The following is a 19,302-nucleotide window of genomic DNA, read 5'->3' as shown; positions in this document are numbered from 1 at the left end:
CATAGATGAGAGCTACAGGGAGGTAGTCACACCTAGGCTGCCGGAAGCAGGTCGTTGGGTGACAGTCAGAGGGGGGAAAGCAAAGGTGAGCAGACAGGTAGTGCAGAGCACCCCTGTAGCCATTCCCCTGAATAATAAGTTTACCGTCCTGGATACTGTCGGCGGGGATGACCGACCAGGTGTAAGCCACAGTGGCAGGGACTCCGGCAGTGAGTCTGACCCTGTGGTGCAGAAGGGTGGGACGGAGAAGAGGAGAGCTGTTGTCATTGGAGACTCTATAGTCAGGGGAGCAGACAGGAGATTTTGTGGACGTGAGAAGGACACCCGCATGGTTTGTTGCCTCCCGGGTGCCAGGGTCCAGGATGTCTCTGACCGGGTGCACGACATCCTGGTACGAGAGGGAAAGTATCCAGAAGTCGTGATATATGTTGGGACCAACGACATAGGCAGGAGGAGGGATGAGGTCCTGAAGTGTGAGTTTCGGGAATTAGGCAGAAGGCTGAAGAACAGGACCTCAAGGGTGGCGTTCTCAGGATTGCTGCCAGTGCTACGTGACAGTGATGGTAAGAATTGGAGGAGATGGCAGTTGAATGCGTGGCTGAGGAGTTGGTGCAGGGAGCAGGGTTTTAGATTTTTGGATCATTGGGATCTCTTCTGGGGAAGGTGGGACCTGTACAGATTGGATGGGTTGCACCTGAACTCGAGGGGGAGCAATATCCTTGCATGTAGGTTTGTTAGCATGGTTCGGGAGGGTTTAAACTAATTTGAGAGGGGGATGGGACCCAGAGCAATAGAGCAGTGAAAGAAGTACATGGAGTAAAGCCAGATCTAACATACAGAGAGGCTTTGAGGAAAGAGAAGCAGAATAAATGGTGTAAAGACAGTAAGGTAGAAGGGCTGAAATGTGTGTACCTCAATGCAAGAAGCATCAGGAACAAAGGTGAAGAACTGAGAGCTTGGATACATCCGTGGAATTATGATGTAGTGGCCATTACAGAGACTTGGCTGGCACCAGGGCAGGAATCTCAATATTCCTGGATTTCAGTGCTTTAAAAGGGATAGAGAGGGCAGAAAAAGGGGAGGAGGGGTGGCATTACTGGTCAGGAATACTACTACAGCTACAGAAAGGGTGAGTAATGTAGCAGGATCCTCTTTTGAGTCAGTATGGGTGGAAGTCAGGAACAGGAAGAGAGCAGTTACTCTACTGGGGGTATTCTATATGCCCCCTGGTAGCAGCAGAGATACAGAGGAGCAGATTGGGAGGCAGATTTTGGAAAGGTGCAAAAATAACAGGGTTGTTATCATGGGTGACTTTAACTTCCCTAATATTGATTGGCACCTGATTAGTTCCAAGGGTTTAGATGGGGCAGAATTTGTTAAGTGTGGCCAGGACGGATTCCTGTCACAGTATGTGGACAGGCCGACCAGGGGGAATGCCATACTAGATCTAGTACTAGATAATGAACCGGGTCAGGTCACAGATCTCTCAGTGGGTGAGCATCTGGGGTACAGTGACCACCGCTCCCTGGCCTTTATAATTATCATGGAAAAGGATAGAATCAAAGAGGACAGGAAAATTTTTAATTGGGGAAAGGCAAATTAAGAGGCTATAAGGCTAGAACTTGCAGGTGTGAATTGGGATGATGTTTTTGCAGGGAAATGTACTACAGACATGTGGTCGATGTTCAGAGATCTCTTGCGGGATGTAAGGGATAAATTTGTCCCGGTGAGGAAGATAAAGAATGGTAGGGTGAAGGAACCATGGGTGACAAGTGAGGTGGAAAATCTAGTCAGGTGGAAGAAGGCAGCATACATGAGGTTTAGGAAGCAAGGATCAGATGGGTCTATTGAGGAATATAGGGAAGCAAGAAAGGAGTTTAAGAAGGGGCTGAGAAGAGCAAGAAGGGGGCATGAGAAGGCCTTGGCGAGTAGGGTAAAGGAAAACCCCAAGGCATTCTTCAATTATGTGAAGGAAAAAAGGATGACAAGAGTGAAGGTAGGACCGATTAGAGATAAAGGTGGGAAGATGTGCCTGGAGGCTGTGGAAGTGAGCGAGGTCCTCAATGAATACTTCTCTTCGGTATTCACCAATGAGAAGGAACTTGATGATGGTGAGGACAATATGAGTGAGGTTGATGTTCTGGAGCATGTTGATATTAAGGGAGAGGAGGTGTTGGAGTTGTTAAAATACATCAGGACAGATAAGTCCCCGGGGCCTGACGGAATATTCTCCAGGCTGCTCCACGAGGCGAGAGAAGAGATTGCTGAGCTTCTGGCTAGGATCCTTATGTCCTCGTTGTCCACGGGAATGGTACCGGAGGATTGGAGGGAGGCGAATGTTGTTCCCTTGTTCAAAAAAGGTAGTAGGGATAGTCCGGGTAATTATAGACCAGTGAGCCTTATGTCTGTGGTGGGAAAGCTGTTGGAAAAGATTCTTAGAGATAGGATCTATAGGCATTTAGAGAATCATGGTCTGATCAGGGACAGTCAGCATGGCTTTGTGAGGGGCAGATCGTGTCTAACAAGCCTGATAGAGTTCTTTGAGGAGGTGACCAGGCATATAGATGAGGGTAGTGCAGTGGATGTGATCTATATGGATCTTAGTAAGGCATTTGACAAGGTTCCACACGGCTTACTCAGAAAGTTAGAAGGCATGGGATCCTGGGAAGTTTCGCCAGGTGGATTCAGAATTGGCTTGCCTGCAGAAGGCAGAGGGTGGCAGTGGAGGGAGTACATTCAGATTGGAGGATTGTGACTAGTGGTGTCCCACAAGGATCTGTTCTGGGACCTCTACCTTTCGTGATTTTTATTAACGACCTGGATGTTGGGGTAGAAGGGTGGGTTGGCAAGCTTGCAGACAACACAAAGGTTGATGGTGTTGTAGATAGTGTAGAGGATTGTCAAAGATTGCAGAGAGACATTGATAGGATGCAGAAGTGGGCTGAGAAGTGGCAGATGGAGTTCAACCCGGAGAAGTGTGAGGTGGTACACTTTGGAAGGACAAACTCCAAGGCAGAGTACAAAGTAAACGACAAGATACTTGGTAGTGTGGAGGAGCAGAGGGATCTCGGGGTACGTGTCCACAGATCCCTGAAAGTTGCCTCACAGGTGGACAGGGTAGTTAAGAAAGCTTATGGGGTGTTAGCTTTCATAAATGGAGGGATAGAGTTTAAGAGTCACGATGTAATGATGCAGCTCTATAAAACTCTGGTTAGGCCACACTTGGAGTACTGTGTCCAGTTCTGGTCACCTCACTATAGGAAAGATGTGGAAACATTGGAAAGGGTACAGAGGAGATTTACCAGGATGCTGCCTGGTTTAGAAAGTATGCATTATGATCAGAGATTAAGGGAGCTAGGGCTTTATTCTTTGGAGAGAAGGAGGATGAGAGGAGACATGATAGAGGTGTACAAGATAATAAGAGGAATAGATAGAGTGGATAGCCAGCACCTCTTCCCCAGGGCACCACTGCTCAATACAAGAGGACATGGCTTTAAGGTAAGGAGTGGGAAGTTCAAGGGGGATATTTGAGGAAGGTTTTTTACTCAAAGAGTGGTAGGTGTGTGGAATGCACTGCCTGAGTCAGTGGTGGAGGCAGATACACTAGTGAAGTTTAAGAGACTACTAGACAGGTATCTGGAGGAATCCAAGGTGGGGGCTTATATGGGAGGCAGGGTTTGAGGGTCGGCACAACATTGTGGGCCTGAAGGGCCTGTGCTGTGCTGTACTGTTCTATGTTCTAAAAACAAGCTGCTGGAGGAGCTCAGTGTGGGGGGGGGGGGCAGTCAACGTTTCATGTCAAGTCCCTTCATCTGAAATGTCAACCAGCCATTTTCTTCCACCAGATACTGCCTGACCAGCTGAGTTCCTGCAGCAAGCCGAGAGCTGCTGCAGATTCCAGCGCCTGCCGTCTCGTGTCTCCCTGGTAGACAGTTTTCAACTCCCCTCTCAGATCTGTTGCCTGGTTATGGCTGGCTGCTGGCGTGCAGTTCCATACGCTGGGACCCTTTCACTGTTGCTAAACACTGTCCACCTTCCTGTCCGTTTCTCATTGTTAGGGCGCGGTCCACCTTTGGTAAGGGCAATATTTATCAGCCTCTGGGAAGTTGCTGGCAGGCACTTTCCCCGGAACACAAGAGGTATGTGCTCCAGCAGAATTATTAAATGGTAGCTACACGTACACACAGTCCGCATGGGCATGTGGGAGGGGCGGGAGACGGGGAGAGAGAGAGTGAGACGCAGGCACTGAGATACACAGAGACAGACTGGGAATGAGAGTCACCAATCTGTATTATACAAGAGGGGAGACACACAACAGGAGAAAGGGAGACTCACCAAAACTGGAACACTGCACGGAAGAAAGCATATGGAATGTAGATGAAAACTGAGACAAAAGGAGTCAGGTACACTCAAGCATCTCACTCTAGTGACCTCTCCTGTATTTTCTTTGCTCTCAACCTCCATTTCTGAGAAAATTTGTTAGGTGACCCAGAGGGAACAATGGCCCAGGGTAGGGTAGACAATCTCACCTTTCGATGTGCTGCCTTCACACGGCTCAGTCTGGTCACCATTAACCATGCTGCCAGCTACTTGCAGTGGGTGGGCTTCAGCGTCACACTCAGCCAGCTCCAGGACCTGCGGGGTGTTGGGTGGCGTCAGCAGGCAAGAGGGGTCCAGGGCCAGCTTCTTCTGGGGGAGCTCTTGCTGCCCCGGGAGGCTGCTCTGCAGCTCAAGATTCTTCAGCTTGTGTGCCAGCTCAGCCTGGCAGGACCGGAGACTGCCCGAGGCACGGCTCAGGAACAGCGAACGGCCCATCCTGATGTCCCTCCCCCTGTACACAGGCTGAGGATCAGGCGAGCAGCGGTGGCTGCTGCTTTGCTGGCTGCACTCTCCTCCATCTGCAGAGGTGCCCGTCTTCTCTCCTGCCACCTCCCCGAAATCCTAAAGCAGAGGAAGTTGCAAAGTGGGTTAGAACCTCAGCCACTGCCTTTTCACAGAGGAACAGCAGAGAAGATGAGGTGACCAGACCTCAAGGACGACTCCGGATCAGGTACACCCGTACTCAGATCCACACAGGCAGGGGCCCAATGCCTGATTCAGACAGACACTCAGGCAAAAAAAAATTATGTTTAATTCAGCCAACGACAGTGGGGTTGTCAACAAACTTGAAGACCGTAACACTATAAGATATAAGAGCAGAAGTTGGCCATTCAGCCCATTGAGTCTGCTCCGCCATTCAATCATGGGCTGATCCAATTCTTCCAGTCGTCCCCACTCCCCTGCCTTCTCCCCGTACCCTTTGATGCCCTGGCTAATCAAGAACCTATCTACCTCTGCCTTAAATACACCAAATGGCTTGCCCTCCACACTCGTGGCAACAAATTCCACAGATTTACCACCATCTGACTAAAGTCATTTCGCCACATCTCTGTTCTAAATGGACATCTTTCAACCCTGAAGTCGTGCCCTCTTGTCCAAGACTCCCCTATCATGGGAAATAACTTTGCCATATCTAATTTGTTCAGGCCTTTTAACATTTGGAATGTTCCTATGAGAACCCCCCTCATTTTCCCAAACTCCAGGGAATACAGCCCAAGAGCAGCCAGAAGTTCCTCATACAGTAACCCTTTCATTCCTGGAAACATTCTCGTGAATCTTCTCTGAACACTCTCCAATGTCAGTATAGCCTTTCTAAAATAAGGAGCTCAAAGCTACACACAATACTCCCAAGTGTGGTCTCACGAGTGCCTTATAGAGCCTCAACATCACATCCCTGCTCTTATATTCTATACCTCTAGAAATGAATGCCAACACTGCATTCGCCCTTTTCACCGACTCAACCTGGAGGTTAACCTTTAGGGTACCTTGCACAAGGACTCCCAAGTCCCTTTGCATCTCTGCATTTTGAATTCTCTCCCCATCTAAATAATAGTCGGCCCGTTTATTTCTTCCACAAAAGTGCATGACCCCATACACTTTCCAATATTCTATTTCATTTGCCACTTCTTTTCCCATTCCCCTAATCTATCTAAGTCTCTCTGCAGGCTCTCTGTTTCCTCAACACTACCCGCTCCTCCACCTATCTTTCTATCATCGGCAAATTTAGCCACAAATCCATTAATACTGTAGTCCAAATCATTGACATACATCGTAAAAAGCAGCGGTCCCAACACTGACCCCTGTGGAACTCCACTGGTAACCGGCAGCCAGCCAGGATAGCAACACACATCAAAGTTGCTGTGAACGCAGCAGGCCAGGCAGCATCTCTAGGAAGAGGTACAGTCGACGTTTCAGGCCTAGACCCTTCATCTAGTCCTGACGAAGGGTCTCGGCCTGAAACGTCGACTGCACCTCTTCCTAGGGATGCTGCCTGGCCTGCTGCGATCACCAGCAACTTTGATGTGTGTTGCTTGAATTTCCAGCATCTGCAGAATTCCTCGTGCCAGCCAGGATAGGATCCCTTTATTCCCATTCTGTTTTCTGCTGATCAGCCAATGTTCCATCCATGCTAGTAAATCCCCTGTAATTTCATGGGCTCTTATCTTGCTAAGCAGCCTCATATGCGACACCTTGTCAAATTGAATGTGGCATTGGAGCTGTGCTTAGCTTCACAGTTATGGGTGTAAAGTGAATAGAGCAGGGGGCTAAGCACACAGTTCTGTGGTGCACCTGTGCTGATGGAGATTGTGGAGGAGATGCTGTTACCAATCCAAACTGACTGGGGTTTGCAAGTGAGGAAATTGGGGATCCAATTGCACAAGGATTAGTTTGGATTGATTTTGAGGGGATAATAGTTCTGGCAATCTCAATATAAGAATCAGAATCAGGTTTAATATCACTGACATCATGTAATTTGTTGTTTTGCAGCAGCAGTACATTGCAATACATAGTACGTAATAAAAATTATAATTTTCAATAAGTATACAATTTAAAAAATATGAATAAGTAATGCAAAAACAGAGGGAGAAGTACTATGGAAGTGTTTGTGGGTTCACTGTCCATTCAGTAAAGCCTCCGCATTTCAATCTAACTTGCAGACTATCACACTTTCCTCACTTTCTTTCTCATAGTGAAACTGCACTCACGACCCAAGCCTGCAGTCCAGGATCCGTCAATTTAGAGTACTTTTAGATTTTTTATGCGCTTAAAATGATGTTGCTTACTGAAGTAGCCATGGCTGTGCAGTAGTAGTCCTGTACAGAATTATCAGATGATTCCCACTAGAGCTGCTCGCAATGAGTTGCCCTTTATCAGCGCCATCTTGACGTTACACTCCAGGTGATGCATTTTGACGTATCCCACGGATTCAGGGTTAGAGGGTGCTCCTCCTGGTTCGATGCAGCCTCAGCAGACAGAAGGGCTGCAGATGATGGAATCCAGAGTTGACAGTTCTCTTCCTCCCCACTGACGCTGCTTGACCCGGTGAGTTCCACCAGCAGGTTGTTGCTGCAGCTTCATCCACTTGTGGTTCTGTTTTCAATTAATGGTTCACTGTGTCCCTGTGGCCGAGCTCTCACCATTTACCCACACTGCGCAACGACAAATACGTGAACAGCATTTGATGGCTCTGGGCGCATACACACTGGAGTTTAGAAGAATAAGGGGGGAACTTATTGAAATCTATCAAAGTTTGAAAGGCCTAGATAAAGTGGATGTGGAGAGGATGACTCATATAGTAGGGGATTCTAGAACCAGAGAGCATAGCCTCAAATTAAGAGACTTCCAGTTAGAACAGAGATGAGGAGGGATTTCTTTAGCCAAAGAGTGGTGAATCTATAGAACTTATTGCTATGGGTGATTGTGGAGGCCAAATCACTGGGTATATTTAAAGTGAAGGTTGATAGATTCCTGATTAGCAAGGTCGTCAGAAGTTATGCGGACAAAGCAGCAGAATAGGGTTGAGGAGGATAATAAATTGGCCATGATGGAAAGGTGGAGTAGACTTGATGGGCTGAATGACATAATTCTGCTCCTATGTCTGTTATTCTTAGTGTTATGGATAGTACATTAACCGTTACAGAACTGCCTTTCATAGCAGACAAGCTGTTTCAGTGCATTTTATAAACTGGCCAGTTTGCCTCTGTTCTGGACACCTACCAGGTACTTTATGCACCATTTCTGGAGCACAGGCTCGGGTCATCTCTGGTTCAAATACTGCCCAGGCTGCCTTTGACCTGCAGTGTTTCCATCAGAGTTAATCTGAGCATAGCCCTGCACCGAGCAACACCATCACTTGAGGTATAATCTGGCAGAAAAGAGCACCAACTTTAAAGAACCCCCTATACTGAAAGATAGGGGGTTATTAAAGTGTGTATTAAAGAACCCCCTAAAATCCGGAAGAAAACACACAGAGGATGCAGAGGAGGATCACAAAGTCGAGGAAAGAGGACCGGGTCGAGACAACAGAGACTTTTGGAGAAGAGGAGTTTGGTGGGTAATACCATTCTGGCTGACCGGAAGTGTACCGAGAGCGGTAAGCGTAAAGGAGTTGGGTGCTTACTGATCTGGTTAACAACAGATGGTGCAATCCAGGGTATATTATGATCGAGGAACGTGTTTGCAGACCGGATATTGAACTTTTTACTGTTGGACTTCGGCCACATTCCACCGTGATACAACACTTGGCGGCACGGGAGGTCGTTCCTGCCTGTGGCCATCAAACGTGTAGCTCCTCCCATGGAGGGTCAGACACCCTGAGCCAATAGACTGGTCCTGGACTTACTTTCCATCCGGCATAGTTTGCATTTTGTTGTTTGATTGTTGGGGTTTTTTGTATTGCTATATTTACGCTCTATTCTTGGTTGGTGCGGCTGTAACGAAACCAAATTTCCCTCAGGATTAATAAAATATATCTATCTATCTATCTACTTAATATTGACCGAGGGAGGGAAGCACAGCACATATGAACACGGGGCAAATAAAGAACTAGTCACAGATCTGAGTAGAACACTGACCACCTGGCCAGCAGAAGCCACACACTGCAGGTCCACGCCCTGAATAAACAGTGAGTGTACAGTTTCACAGTGACCCTCACTCTGAATAAACAGTCACTGTACAGTTTCACGGTGACCCTCACTCTGAATAAACCGTGACTTACAGTTTCACAGTGACCCTCACTCTGAATAAACCGTGACTTACAGTTTCACAGTGACCCTCACTCTGAATAACCCATGACTGTAGTTTCACAGTGACCCTCACTCTGAATAAACAGTGACTAGTTTCACAGTGACCCTCACTCTGAATAAACAGTCACTGTAGTTTCACAGTGACCCTCACTCTGAATAAACAGTGACTAGTTTCACAGTGACCCTCAATCTGAATAAGCAGTGACTAGTTTCACAGTGACCCTCACTCTGAATAAACAGTCACTGTACAGTTTCACTGGAAACAACCCTATCCCGTAATTCTTTGGAATATACAACGAAACCAGAGCACCGGGAAGAAATCAGTGCAGCCCTAGAGAGAACGTACAAGTTCCTGGCAGACAGCAGCAGGAATTGAACCCAGGTCGATGGTACTGTGGTAGTGTCTTGCTAACCACTATGCTACTGTGCCATTGTGTAGAACTGTAAGCAACAGTGTGAACATTCACCATGACTTCCCTCACAAGCTCGTTATCAGAGCTGTGGCAGCTTTGGGAAAAAACAACAATGGTGAGTCAAGCGTGCAAGAGTAACCAGACCAAGGCTGCTACAGGAGGATGCTTCTTTCAAAGGTTAATGATTATTTGCTGGCCAGGTAAATTGTTAATTGCCTCTTGTTTGAACTTTGTAACCATTGACAGTACACAGGCAGCACTATGATGGGTTTATGTACAGTTCTCTCTTGCCAAAATTGCGGAATGTGAAATGAAATATTGTGTTATTGACAGGTGCATGATTGGCCAGGCCCCAGGAACTGGGAAGTGGGAAGTTTGCAGGGCTCCACACAGATGCACAGAGGAAACATGTAACACTGACATCATCTCCAGTGACACAGCCAGACATTAAGAGAAAAATATAGAACGGTATAGAAATTACACTTGCTAATCCCCTTCCTCTTAAAGTGAGGAAGAACCGCTCTGGCTCCAGGGCCATGAAGTTATTGTTAGCGAATTCATGAAGGGAGGGGGACAATTTTTATGTCACAATCAAAACCTTCTCATTCCCAAATTCCTATAACATTCAAAATGAGGCATTGTCAAAATCAATCCAGTGCAGAACATGTTGAAGCTGTGGGCTGGTGTACGGTGACTCCAGTTGTCTCTGGTGCTGTGCCAACCTGGGAAACGCTGACACTCCCTTAGGCCACGGATGCATGATGGCTCGTAGATCCATGGTCAGTACACTCCGCCTAGCACGTTGGCGGCTGGGAGAATCGATGGGAGTTAAAAAGAGACTGTGAGAAGGCTAAATTTAGGGTAACAATATAATGAGTGTATAAATGGGTGATGGGTAGCATTGAATTGATGGGTTGAAAGGCCGATTGATGGTGCTGGTGATTTTCAGCAACATTTTGCCGGCAGCTCAGACAACTACTAGATATACACCTTCTGAACTGTTATCACTGCAATCTGCAATTTCCATTTAAGGTCTATATTTTTTCATAAATTTTATTGAATTTCTCTATTTTCTTGTAAATGCCTACAGGAAAATGAATCTCAAAATAGTAGATGTTAACACAAACGTACTTTGATAAAACTTTGTCCCTTTCTATGAATCCAAAAATAGGGAATGCTCAGCAGGTCAGGCAGTGTCTGTGGAGACAATACTTCAGAAGAGCCTTCACCATGAGGATCCACAGCCTCTGCATGAATCACTCAACAGTTCTGACACTTTCTACTTTCAATTCCAATTCCCAGTATCAGCGGGATTTGGTTTTTGCATTTCAATGAAAACTGGGACTCTCTGTGGTATCAGGCAGTCCTTCTGGGAATCAACAAAACCCAATTCTGACTGATCGCATAGACTGACCTGCTGGAATAGGGAAGGACTAAGAACTTTTCAAACAATGAGGCGCTTTGCTAGAGTGAATAGAGGAGACTGTTTCCCCTGAATGATGATCATTGATATAAGGAATAGTGTAAAACTAGAAAGGATTTATGGCTATTCAACCCCTCATGCCCAAACCTATGTCTGAACGGGCAAATCTATTAGTTAAATTACTCATTCTTTAGCTTTATTAAAACTGTCACAGCAAAAAAGGAAAAAGCTCAGAAATTTAATCATTTAGATGATTAACTTGAGAACCAAGTTATTAAAGATGAAAGTAAATTTATCACCAAAGTATGCAGATATCACTATATACTATTCTGAGATTTATTTTCTTACAGGCTTTTAGAGGAAAGTAAAGAAATACAATAGAATTTATGAAGAAATTCTGACAAATGACCAATGTGCAAAAGAAAATAAATTGTCTTAATAAAAATAAATAATAAATAAATAATACCGAGAACATTATGAAGATATTACTCAGGACAATTGTTGTAAGGAATGACTAACTAGCTTCCTGTAATATACAAGTTCCTTGGCTAAAATTGCTTCCTTTGAATGTGGCTGCTTGCTTACCTGTTGCGTTTGGGTCACACTGTTATCTTCTGGCACCTCTGGCATATGCTGCTCCTGCAGAAAGTCCCTGACTGACTGCAGGTGTGTGGACAAGTCACGGCACCCAGTCACAGGCTTCCTCAGCTCGATGTGGAAGGTGTTACAAGGCAGGATCAGGGGCGGGTGGTTGTCAAAGCTTTCCAGGATATCAGCTGTGTGCAAAAGAACAGCACCATCAGAGTATGCTCAGTGCTGAAGGGGGTCGATGTTGGTCTGTTTCCCACTTACCTTCAGGAACCAAAAATCTGCAAAATGAAAGCTCAGCATCTCAATTTTACCCCACACCTCATTTCTAGCTCCTAATACAACTACTTCAACACACTGGCAGAATTTCTCCATGTCATTTCTTCAACTTTGCTGAACCTCTAAAACTAAACAAGACTGACAGGATGGTTAAGAAACCGTATGGTGTGTTGGGCTTCAATAGTCAGGAGGTGGAGTTCCCAGAGCCACGGAGTAATGCTGCCGCTCCATAAAACTCTGGTTAGACCACACTTGGAGTATTGTGTTCACTTCTGGTCACCTCATTATAGGAAGGATGTGGAAGCTTTAAAGACGGTGCAGAGGAGATATACCACGATACTACTTGGATTAGACAGCATGCATTATGAGGAAAGGTTGAGCAAACTAGGGTTTTTCTCTCAGGAGTGCATGCCAAAAGGGCAATGTTACAGTAGTCATAGGGGATCTCAATATGCAGGTAGATTGGGAAAATTAGGTTGGTGCAGGATTCCAAGAGGGGGTATTTCTAGAATGCCAGTGAAATGGCTTTTTAGAGCAGCTCATGGTTGAGCTGACTAAAGGATCAGTTATTCTGGACTGGGTGTTGTGCAATTAACCAGAATTGATTAGAGAGATTAAGGTCAAAGAACCCTTAGGGTCAAGTGATCATAAAATCCACCCTGAAATTTGAGAAGGGGAAGCTAAAGTCAGATGTATCGGTATTACCGTGGAGAAAAGGGAAGACAGAGGCATGAGAGAGAAGTTGGCCAGAATTGATTGGAAAAGAACACTGGTAGGGATGACGGCAGAGCAACAATAGCTGGAATTTTTGGAAGCAATTTGGAAGGCACAAGATATATACATCCCAAAGAGGACAAAGTATTCTAAAAGCAAGATGAAACAACCATTGCTAATAAGGGAAGTCAAAGCCAACATAAAAGCCAAAGAGCGGGCATATAATAGAGTAAAAATTAGTGCAAAGTTAGAGGATTGGAAAGCTTTTAAATACCAACAGAAGGCAACTAAAAAGTTATTAAGAAGGTAAAGGTGGGATATGAAAGTAAGCTAGCCAATAATATTAAAGAGGATACCAAAAGTTTCTTCAGATACATGAAGTGTAGAGAGGTGAGAGTGGATATTGGACCACTGGAAAACGATGCTGGAGAGGTAGTAATGGGGGACAAGAAAATGGCAGACAAACTGAATAAGCATTTTGCATCAGTCTTCACTGTGGAAGACACCAGCCGTATGGTGGAAGTTCCAGGTGTCACGGGTCATAAAATGTGTGAAGCTATCCTAACTAGGGAGAAAGATCTTGGAAACTGAAATGGCTGAAGGAAGATAAATCACCTGGACCAGATGGTGTACACCCCAGGGCTCTGAAAGAGGTGGCTGAGGAGATTGTGGAGGCATTAGTAATGATCTTTCAAGAGTCACTAGATTCTGGAACAGTTCCAGAAGACTGGAAAATTGCAAATGTCACTTCACTCTTCAAAAAGGGAGAGAGACAGAAGACAGGAAATTATAGGCCAGTTAGTCTGACCTCAGTGGTTAGGAAGATGTTAGGACCAGGGGTCTGTATTGGGACCGATTCATTTTACACTATATGTCAATGGTTTGAATGATGGAATTGATGGCTTTGTTGCAAAGTTTGCAGATAGGTAGTATTGTCGAAGTAGAGAGTAGTTGAACCTCAGTGGTTGGGAAGATGTTGGCGTGGTTATGGATGTAGTTTCAGGGTACTTGGAGGCACATGATAAAATAGGCAGTAGTCAGCATGGTTTCCTCAAGGGACAATCTTGCCTGACAAATTATTTGGAACTCTTTGAAGAAATAACAAGCAGGATAGACAAAGGAGAATCGGTTAGTGTGGTGTACGTGGATTTTCAGAAGGCCTTTGACAAGGTGCCACTCATGAGGCTGCTTAACAAGCTACGAGCCCATGGTATTACAGGAAAGATTCTAGCACAGATAAAGCAGTGGCAGATCAGCAGGAGACAAAGAGTGGGAATAAAGGGAGTCTTTTCTGGTTGGCTGGCGGTGACTAGTGTGTTGAGACCGATTCTTTTTATGTTATATGTCACTGATTTGGATGATGGAATTGATGGCTTTGTTGCAAAGTTTGCAGATGATATGATGATATGTGGAGGGGCAGGTAGTTTTGAGGAAATAGGCTACAGAAGAACTTAGACAGATTAGGAGAATGGGCAAAGAAATAGTAGATGGAATACAATGTCAGGAAGTGTATGGTCAAGCACTTTGTAGAAGAAATGAAAGAGTTGACTATTTTCTAAATGGAGAGAAAATACAAAAATCTGAGGTGCAAAGGGTTTGGGAGTCCTTGTGCAGGATTCCATAAAGGTTAATTTGCAGGTTGAGTCTGTGGTGAAGAAGGCAAATCCAATGTTAGCATTCATTTCAAGAGGACTAGAATATAAAAGCAAGGTTGTAATGTTAAGACTTTATAAAGCACTGGTGTGGCCTCACTTGGAGTATTGTGAACAGTTTTGGGCCCCTCATTTTAGAAAGGATGTGCTAAAACTGGAGAGGATTCAAAGGAGGTTCAGGAAAATGATTCCAGGATTGGCATATGAAGATCATTTGATGGTTCTGGGTTTGTATTCACTAGAATTCAGAAGAATGAGGGGTAACCTAATTGAAAACTATCAAATGGTGAAAGGTCTTGATAGAGTGGACGCGGAGAGGATGTTTCCTATGGTGGGGGAGTCAAAGACCAGAGGACACAGCCTCAGAATAGAGGGGTGTCCTTTTAGAACAGAGAGGTGGAGGAATTTCTTTAGCCAGAAAATGGTGAATCTGTGGAATTTGTTGTCACAGGCAGCTGTGGAGGCCAAGTCTTTATGTACATTTAAGGCAGAGGTTGATAGATTTTGTGATTGGTCGGGGCATGAAGGGACACGGGGAGAAGACAAGAGATTGGGGCTGAGATGGAAAATGGATCAGCCATGATGAAATGGCAGAGCAGACTCCATGGGCCAAATAGCCTAATTCTGCTGCTATAACTTATGGTCTAATGGAGTGATAGAGGATGAGAAGTGTACAAGATGTTAAGTATAGATAGAGTGGACAGCCAATGACATTTTTCCAAGGCAGAAACATCTATTACAAGGGGGCACAATATTAAAGAGATTGGAGGAAAGTATAGGGGAGACATCAGGTAAGCTTTTGCACATCTCGGTATAAAAGCTTACCTCTGACATCCCTCCCACCGTGCCATTCTTTCCTCCAATTACCTTAAAATTATGAACACAAAATAATCTGCAGATGGTTTTGGAAGGGTTCCAGCCCGAAACGTCGACCGATCTTTTCCACGGATGCTGCCCGACCTGCTGAGTTCCTCCAGCATGTTGTGAGTGTTACCTTAAAATTATGTCCTGCCGGGGTGGTGGAAGATGCAGAAACAATAGGGACATTTCAGATTCTCTTTGATAAGCACAATGATGATAGAAAAATGGAGGGCTGTGTAGGAGGAAGGGTTAGATTGATCTTGGAATAGGTTAAAAGGTCATCACTATGTCATGGGTCAAAGGCTCTGTACTGTGTTCTACCGTGGGGAAGTTTCAAGGAGATATGGGCAATCTGAGTGAGTGGGGAAGGAAATGAAAGGTCATCCTCTTTGGGGTACAGAACGAAAAGCTGAATGCGTTTTTAAATGGTGAGGGGTAGGAATGTGCACAGGGACATTGGTGATCTTGTACTTATGTCTCTGATAGCCAACATGTGGATACAGCAGGCAGCTGGGAAAGTTAAATGGCTATTTCATGAGAGGATTTCTATGTAAGAGTAAAGGTGTTTCACTGTAACTACGTATGGGCTTGACAAGATCATGGAATGTACCGTTTCTGTCCCCTTACTTAAGAAAGGAGTTACTTTCAGCAAAGATTCTGCAGACTGGTTGCAAGTTTGGCAGGTTTCCCATCTTGGTGTTGGTGTAGCATTGTCACATCTACCAAACACACAGTGAAAACCTTGTGTACCATGCAGACAGACCATTCCATATACAGTACAGATACAGTGAGGGAAACAGAATGGAGTCTTACTGTTATAGCGAAAGTGCAGCACAGGATGACAAAGGAAGTGTGAGGACCACATGAGATCAAGAGCTCATCTTGACAGTATGAGGATGAGAAGTCTGATAACAGTGGGATAGCAGCTGTCCCTGAGCCCGGTGGTACTTGCTCTCGAGTTTCTCATCTGAAGACACACACTCAACATTTTGGGAACAAATTCTTCGCTTCCAGCATCAAATTTCTGAACAGATAATGAACCAACCCATGAACACAACCGCACTACTTTTCATGCTACTTATTTAATTTTTAAAAAAGATTTTAAAAATATATATCAAATATAATAGTTTTTATACATTGCACTGTACTGCTACTGCAAAATAACAAATTTCACTACATTTGCCAGTGATTTAACCCTGATTCTGACTCTGAGCTTCTACATCTTCTGCCTGACAGGAGAGGGCAGAAGTGAGCATGATGAGAGTGGGAGGGGTCTTTGATTATGCTGGCTGCCTTCCTGAGGCAGTGGAAAGTATAGATGGAGTTAATAGAGGAGGAGCTGGTATACCTGACGGACTGGGCTGTGTTCACAACTCTCTGCAAAATCTTGTGGTTTTGGGCAGACCAGTTGCCATACCAAGCTGTGGTGTATCCGGGCACGCTGTTTCCTATAGTACTTGTGTAAAAATTGCTGGGGACATCGGGGACTACCCGATGACTCACTGTGTTCATAGAAGGAGAAATCAAGTAGACAGGGACTGCATTCACTAGAGTTTAGAAGAATGAAGGACCTCACACTGACAATATTCTTACAGGATATGACAGGCTGGGTGTAGGGAGGAGTATGGCACAAGGCACAGTTTGAGTACAAGGGACTGGCCATTCTGGAGAAGTATCTTTACCAAGTGGAATTCTCTCCTCTGTGGGCTATGGAGGCTCAGTCACCATGTTGGTTAGTAGATTTATGGATATTAAGGGAATAAAGTGATTTGGTGAGAATGCTGGAAAATGTCAGTGAGGTGAAGTTTGCCATGATCGTGATGAATGTGGAGCAAACTTGAAGGGCTTTGGACTGTCAACTCCGGTACATAATTTGAGTATTCTTATCTAACCAGTGCACTCCTGGGTATGTTTGATGCAATAACATAAAGGGAGTTTCACTCTGTATGTAACCTGTGCCATCCACACCCAGGGAGTGTGTGACAGGACACCAGTGATACTTGCCTTTAGTGACAGAAGGTGAAAGGAATAACGTCAGGAGTTCCTATAAACTCAAACATTTCCTGTGTTACAGTTTATTTAAATTCACCAGAAGTTGATATGATCCAGAAATGACAATACTATCAATGATAAACACGAGATTTTGCAGAAACTGGAAGTCCACAGCAACACACTCAAGTACCTGGAGGAGCTCCTCTGAACATGACATAGTGATGAACTCAGCATATCAGACAGCATCTATGAAGGGGAATAAACAAATGTTTTGGGTCGAGTCTTTTCATCAGGAGTGGAAAGGAAAGGAGCAGAAGCCAGAGTAAGAAGGTGGGTGAGGGGGATGAAGTGAGAAGCTGGCAGGTGATAAGTGAGACCAGGTGAGTGGGTGGGGGAGGGGGATGAAGTGAGAAGCTGGCAGGTGATAGGTGAGACCAGGTGAGTGGGTGGGGGAGGGGGATGAAGTGAGAAGCTGGCAGGTGATAGGTGAGACCAGGTGAGTTGGTGGGGGAGGGGGATGAAGTGAGAAGCTGGCAGGTGATAGGTGAGGCCAGGTGAATGGGTGGGGGAGAGGGATGAAGTGAGAAGCTGGCAGGTGATAGGTGAGACCAGGTGAGTGGGTGCGTGAGGGGGATGAAGTGAGAAGCTGGCAGGTGATAGGTGAGACCAGGTGAGTGGGTGGGTGAGGGGGATGAAGTGAGAAGCTGGCAGGTGATAGGTGAGACCAGGTGAGTGGGTGGGTGAGGGGGATGAAGTGAGAAGCTGGCAGGTGATAGGTGAGACCAGGTGAGGAGGAAGGTGGGTTTAGGGAGGAGGGGGTGATGCTGGGAGAGGAAATGGAGGAGAGCTGGAGAAGGAGGAATCTGATAGGAGAGGAGAATGGACCACAGGAGAAAGGGATGAAGAAGGTTCCCAAGGGGGAGATGATGGGCAGATGAGGAGAAGGGAATGGGCAACGGGGGAACCAAAATCCTTCGTTCGTTATGTGCCATATTGTGTGATGTAGACAGTCAAGGTCTTTTCATGACCATTAGTGTTCTTGGCAAATTTTTCTATAGAACTGGTTTGCCATTGCCTTCCTCTGGGCAGCGTCTTTACAAGATGGGTGACCACCAGCTAGTGTCAATACTCTTCAGAGATTGTCTGGCATCAGTGGTCACATAACCATGATGTGATATGCACCAGCTACTCATACGACCATCCACCATCTGCTCCCATGACTTCATGTGACCCTGATTGGGAGGTTAAAAAGGTGCTACACCTTGCCCAAGGGTGACCTGCAGGAATGCCTTACACCTGCTTTGGTAGAGATGTATCTCCATCCTGCCATCCTGGAACCAGAATGGGGAATAGAAAAAGAGAGAAGGGGGAGGGGAAATTTATCAGAAGTTACAGGAATCACTGTTGATGTCATCAGGTTGGAGATACCCAGACAGAATATAAGGTATTGTTTCTTCAACATGAAAGTGGTCTCATCATTGATTAATCTGATTGCTTTGTTCTTAGCAGTTTTCCCTGCACAGAAAAGTTAGTCTTGGATGGAAATGTTCCTGAAGAAACTTGTTAACTCAGCCTGCATCCCCTTGGAAGACAGATGGCTGTAATGACCGGAAGTACCTCTCCCTCACATTAGCTGGCCCGTGTCGACAGGGAAACCAGACTGCTCTGTACACTGAAATCAGCTTTGTGATGTGCATCTGTTGTGTGTCCTGCTGGTGACATCATTACAGGAAATATGTCAGGAGAAAGGAACTCGTGACAACAGTCACCTTCCATCTGACCAGACCGTGCGCAGCAGGAACATGAGGGGGAACTTCTTTACTCAGAGAGTGGCTACTGGTTCGATTTGGCCCGTCAAACCTGCTCTGCCATTTTATCATACCTGATTTATTATCTGCCTTCTCCCTGTAACCTCTGAGGCCTGACTAATCAAGAACCTATCAAGCTCTGCCTTAAATATACCCAATCATTTGGCTTCCATAGCTGTCTGGCAATGAATTCCACAAATTCACCACCCTCTGGCTGCAGAAATTCTTCCTCATATCTGTTCTAAATGGACAGCCCTCTATTCTGAAGCTGTACCCTCCGGTCCTAGACTCCCCCACTACAGGAAACATCCTCTCCACGTCCACTCTATCTAGGCCTTTAAATATTCAACAGGTTTCAGTAAGATCCCCCTCATTCTTTTAAACTCCGGCGAGTAGTTGAGAGAAGTTTGGGTAAGTATATGGATGAGAGGGGTACGGAAGGTGATG

The 19,302-nt window shown here is 45.5% G+C and overlaps 1 protein-coding gene across 4 annotated transcripts in view; it reads right to left on the bottom strand.

Annotated features, from left to right (window-relative positions):
- The window catches only part of radil2a (Ras association and DIL domains 2a), a 128,049-nt gene that overhangs the window by 25,852 nt on the left and 82,895 nt on the right, over window positions 1-19,302 (bottom strand). For all 4 annotated transcript variants that reach the window (XM_072242264.1, XM_072242265.1, XM_072242266.1 and 1 more), the window contains exons 12-13: window positions 11,547-11,737; window positions 4,530-4,941 (exon numbers count right to left, since the gene is read on the bottom strand). In XM_072242264.1, the coding sequence (XP_072098365.1) occupies window positions 4,530-4,941; window positions 11,547-11,737 (603 nt within the window). The remainder of the gene's footprint in view (window positions 1-4,529; window positions 4,942-11,546; window positions 11,738-19,302) is intronic.

The sequence above is a fragment of the Mobula birostris genome, chromosome 24, assembly GCF_030028105.1.
Source record: "Mobula birostris isolate sMobBir1 chromosome 24, sMobBir1.hap1, whole genome shotgun sequence".
NCBI classification, from domain to species: Eukaryota; Metazoa; Chordata; class Chondrichthyes; order Myliobatiformes; family Myliobatidae; genus Mobula; species Mobula birostris.
This window is presented reverse-complemented; position numbering and strand designations above follow the sequence as displayed.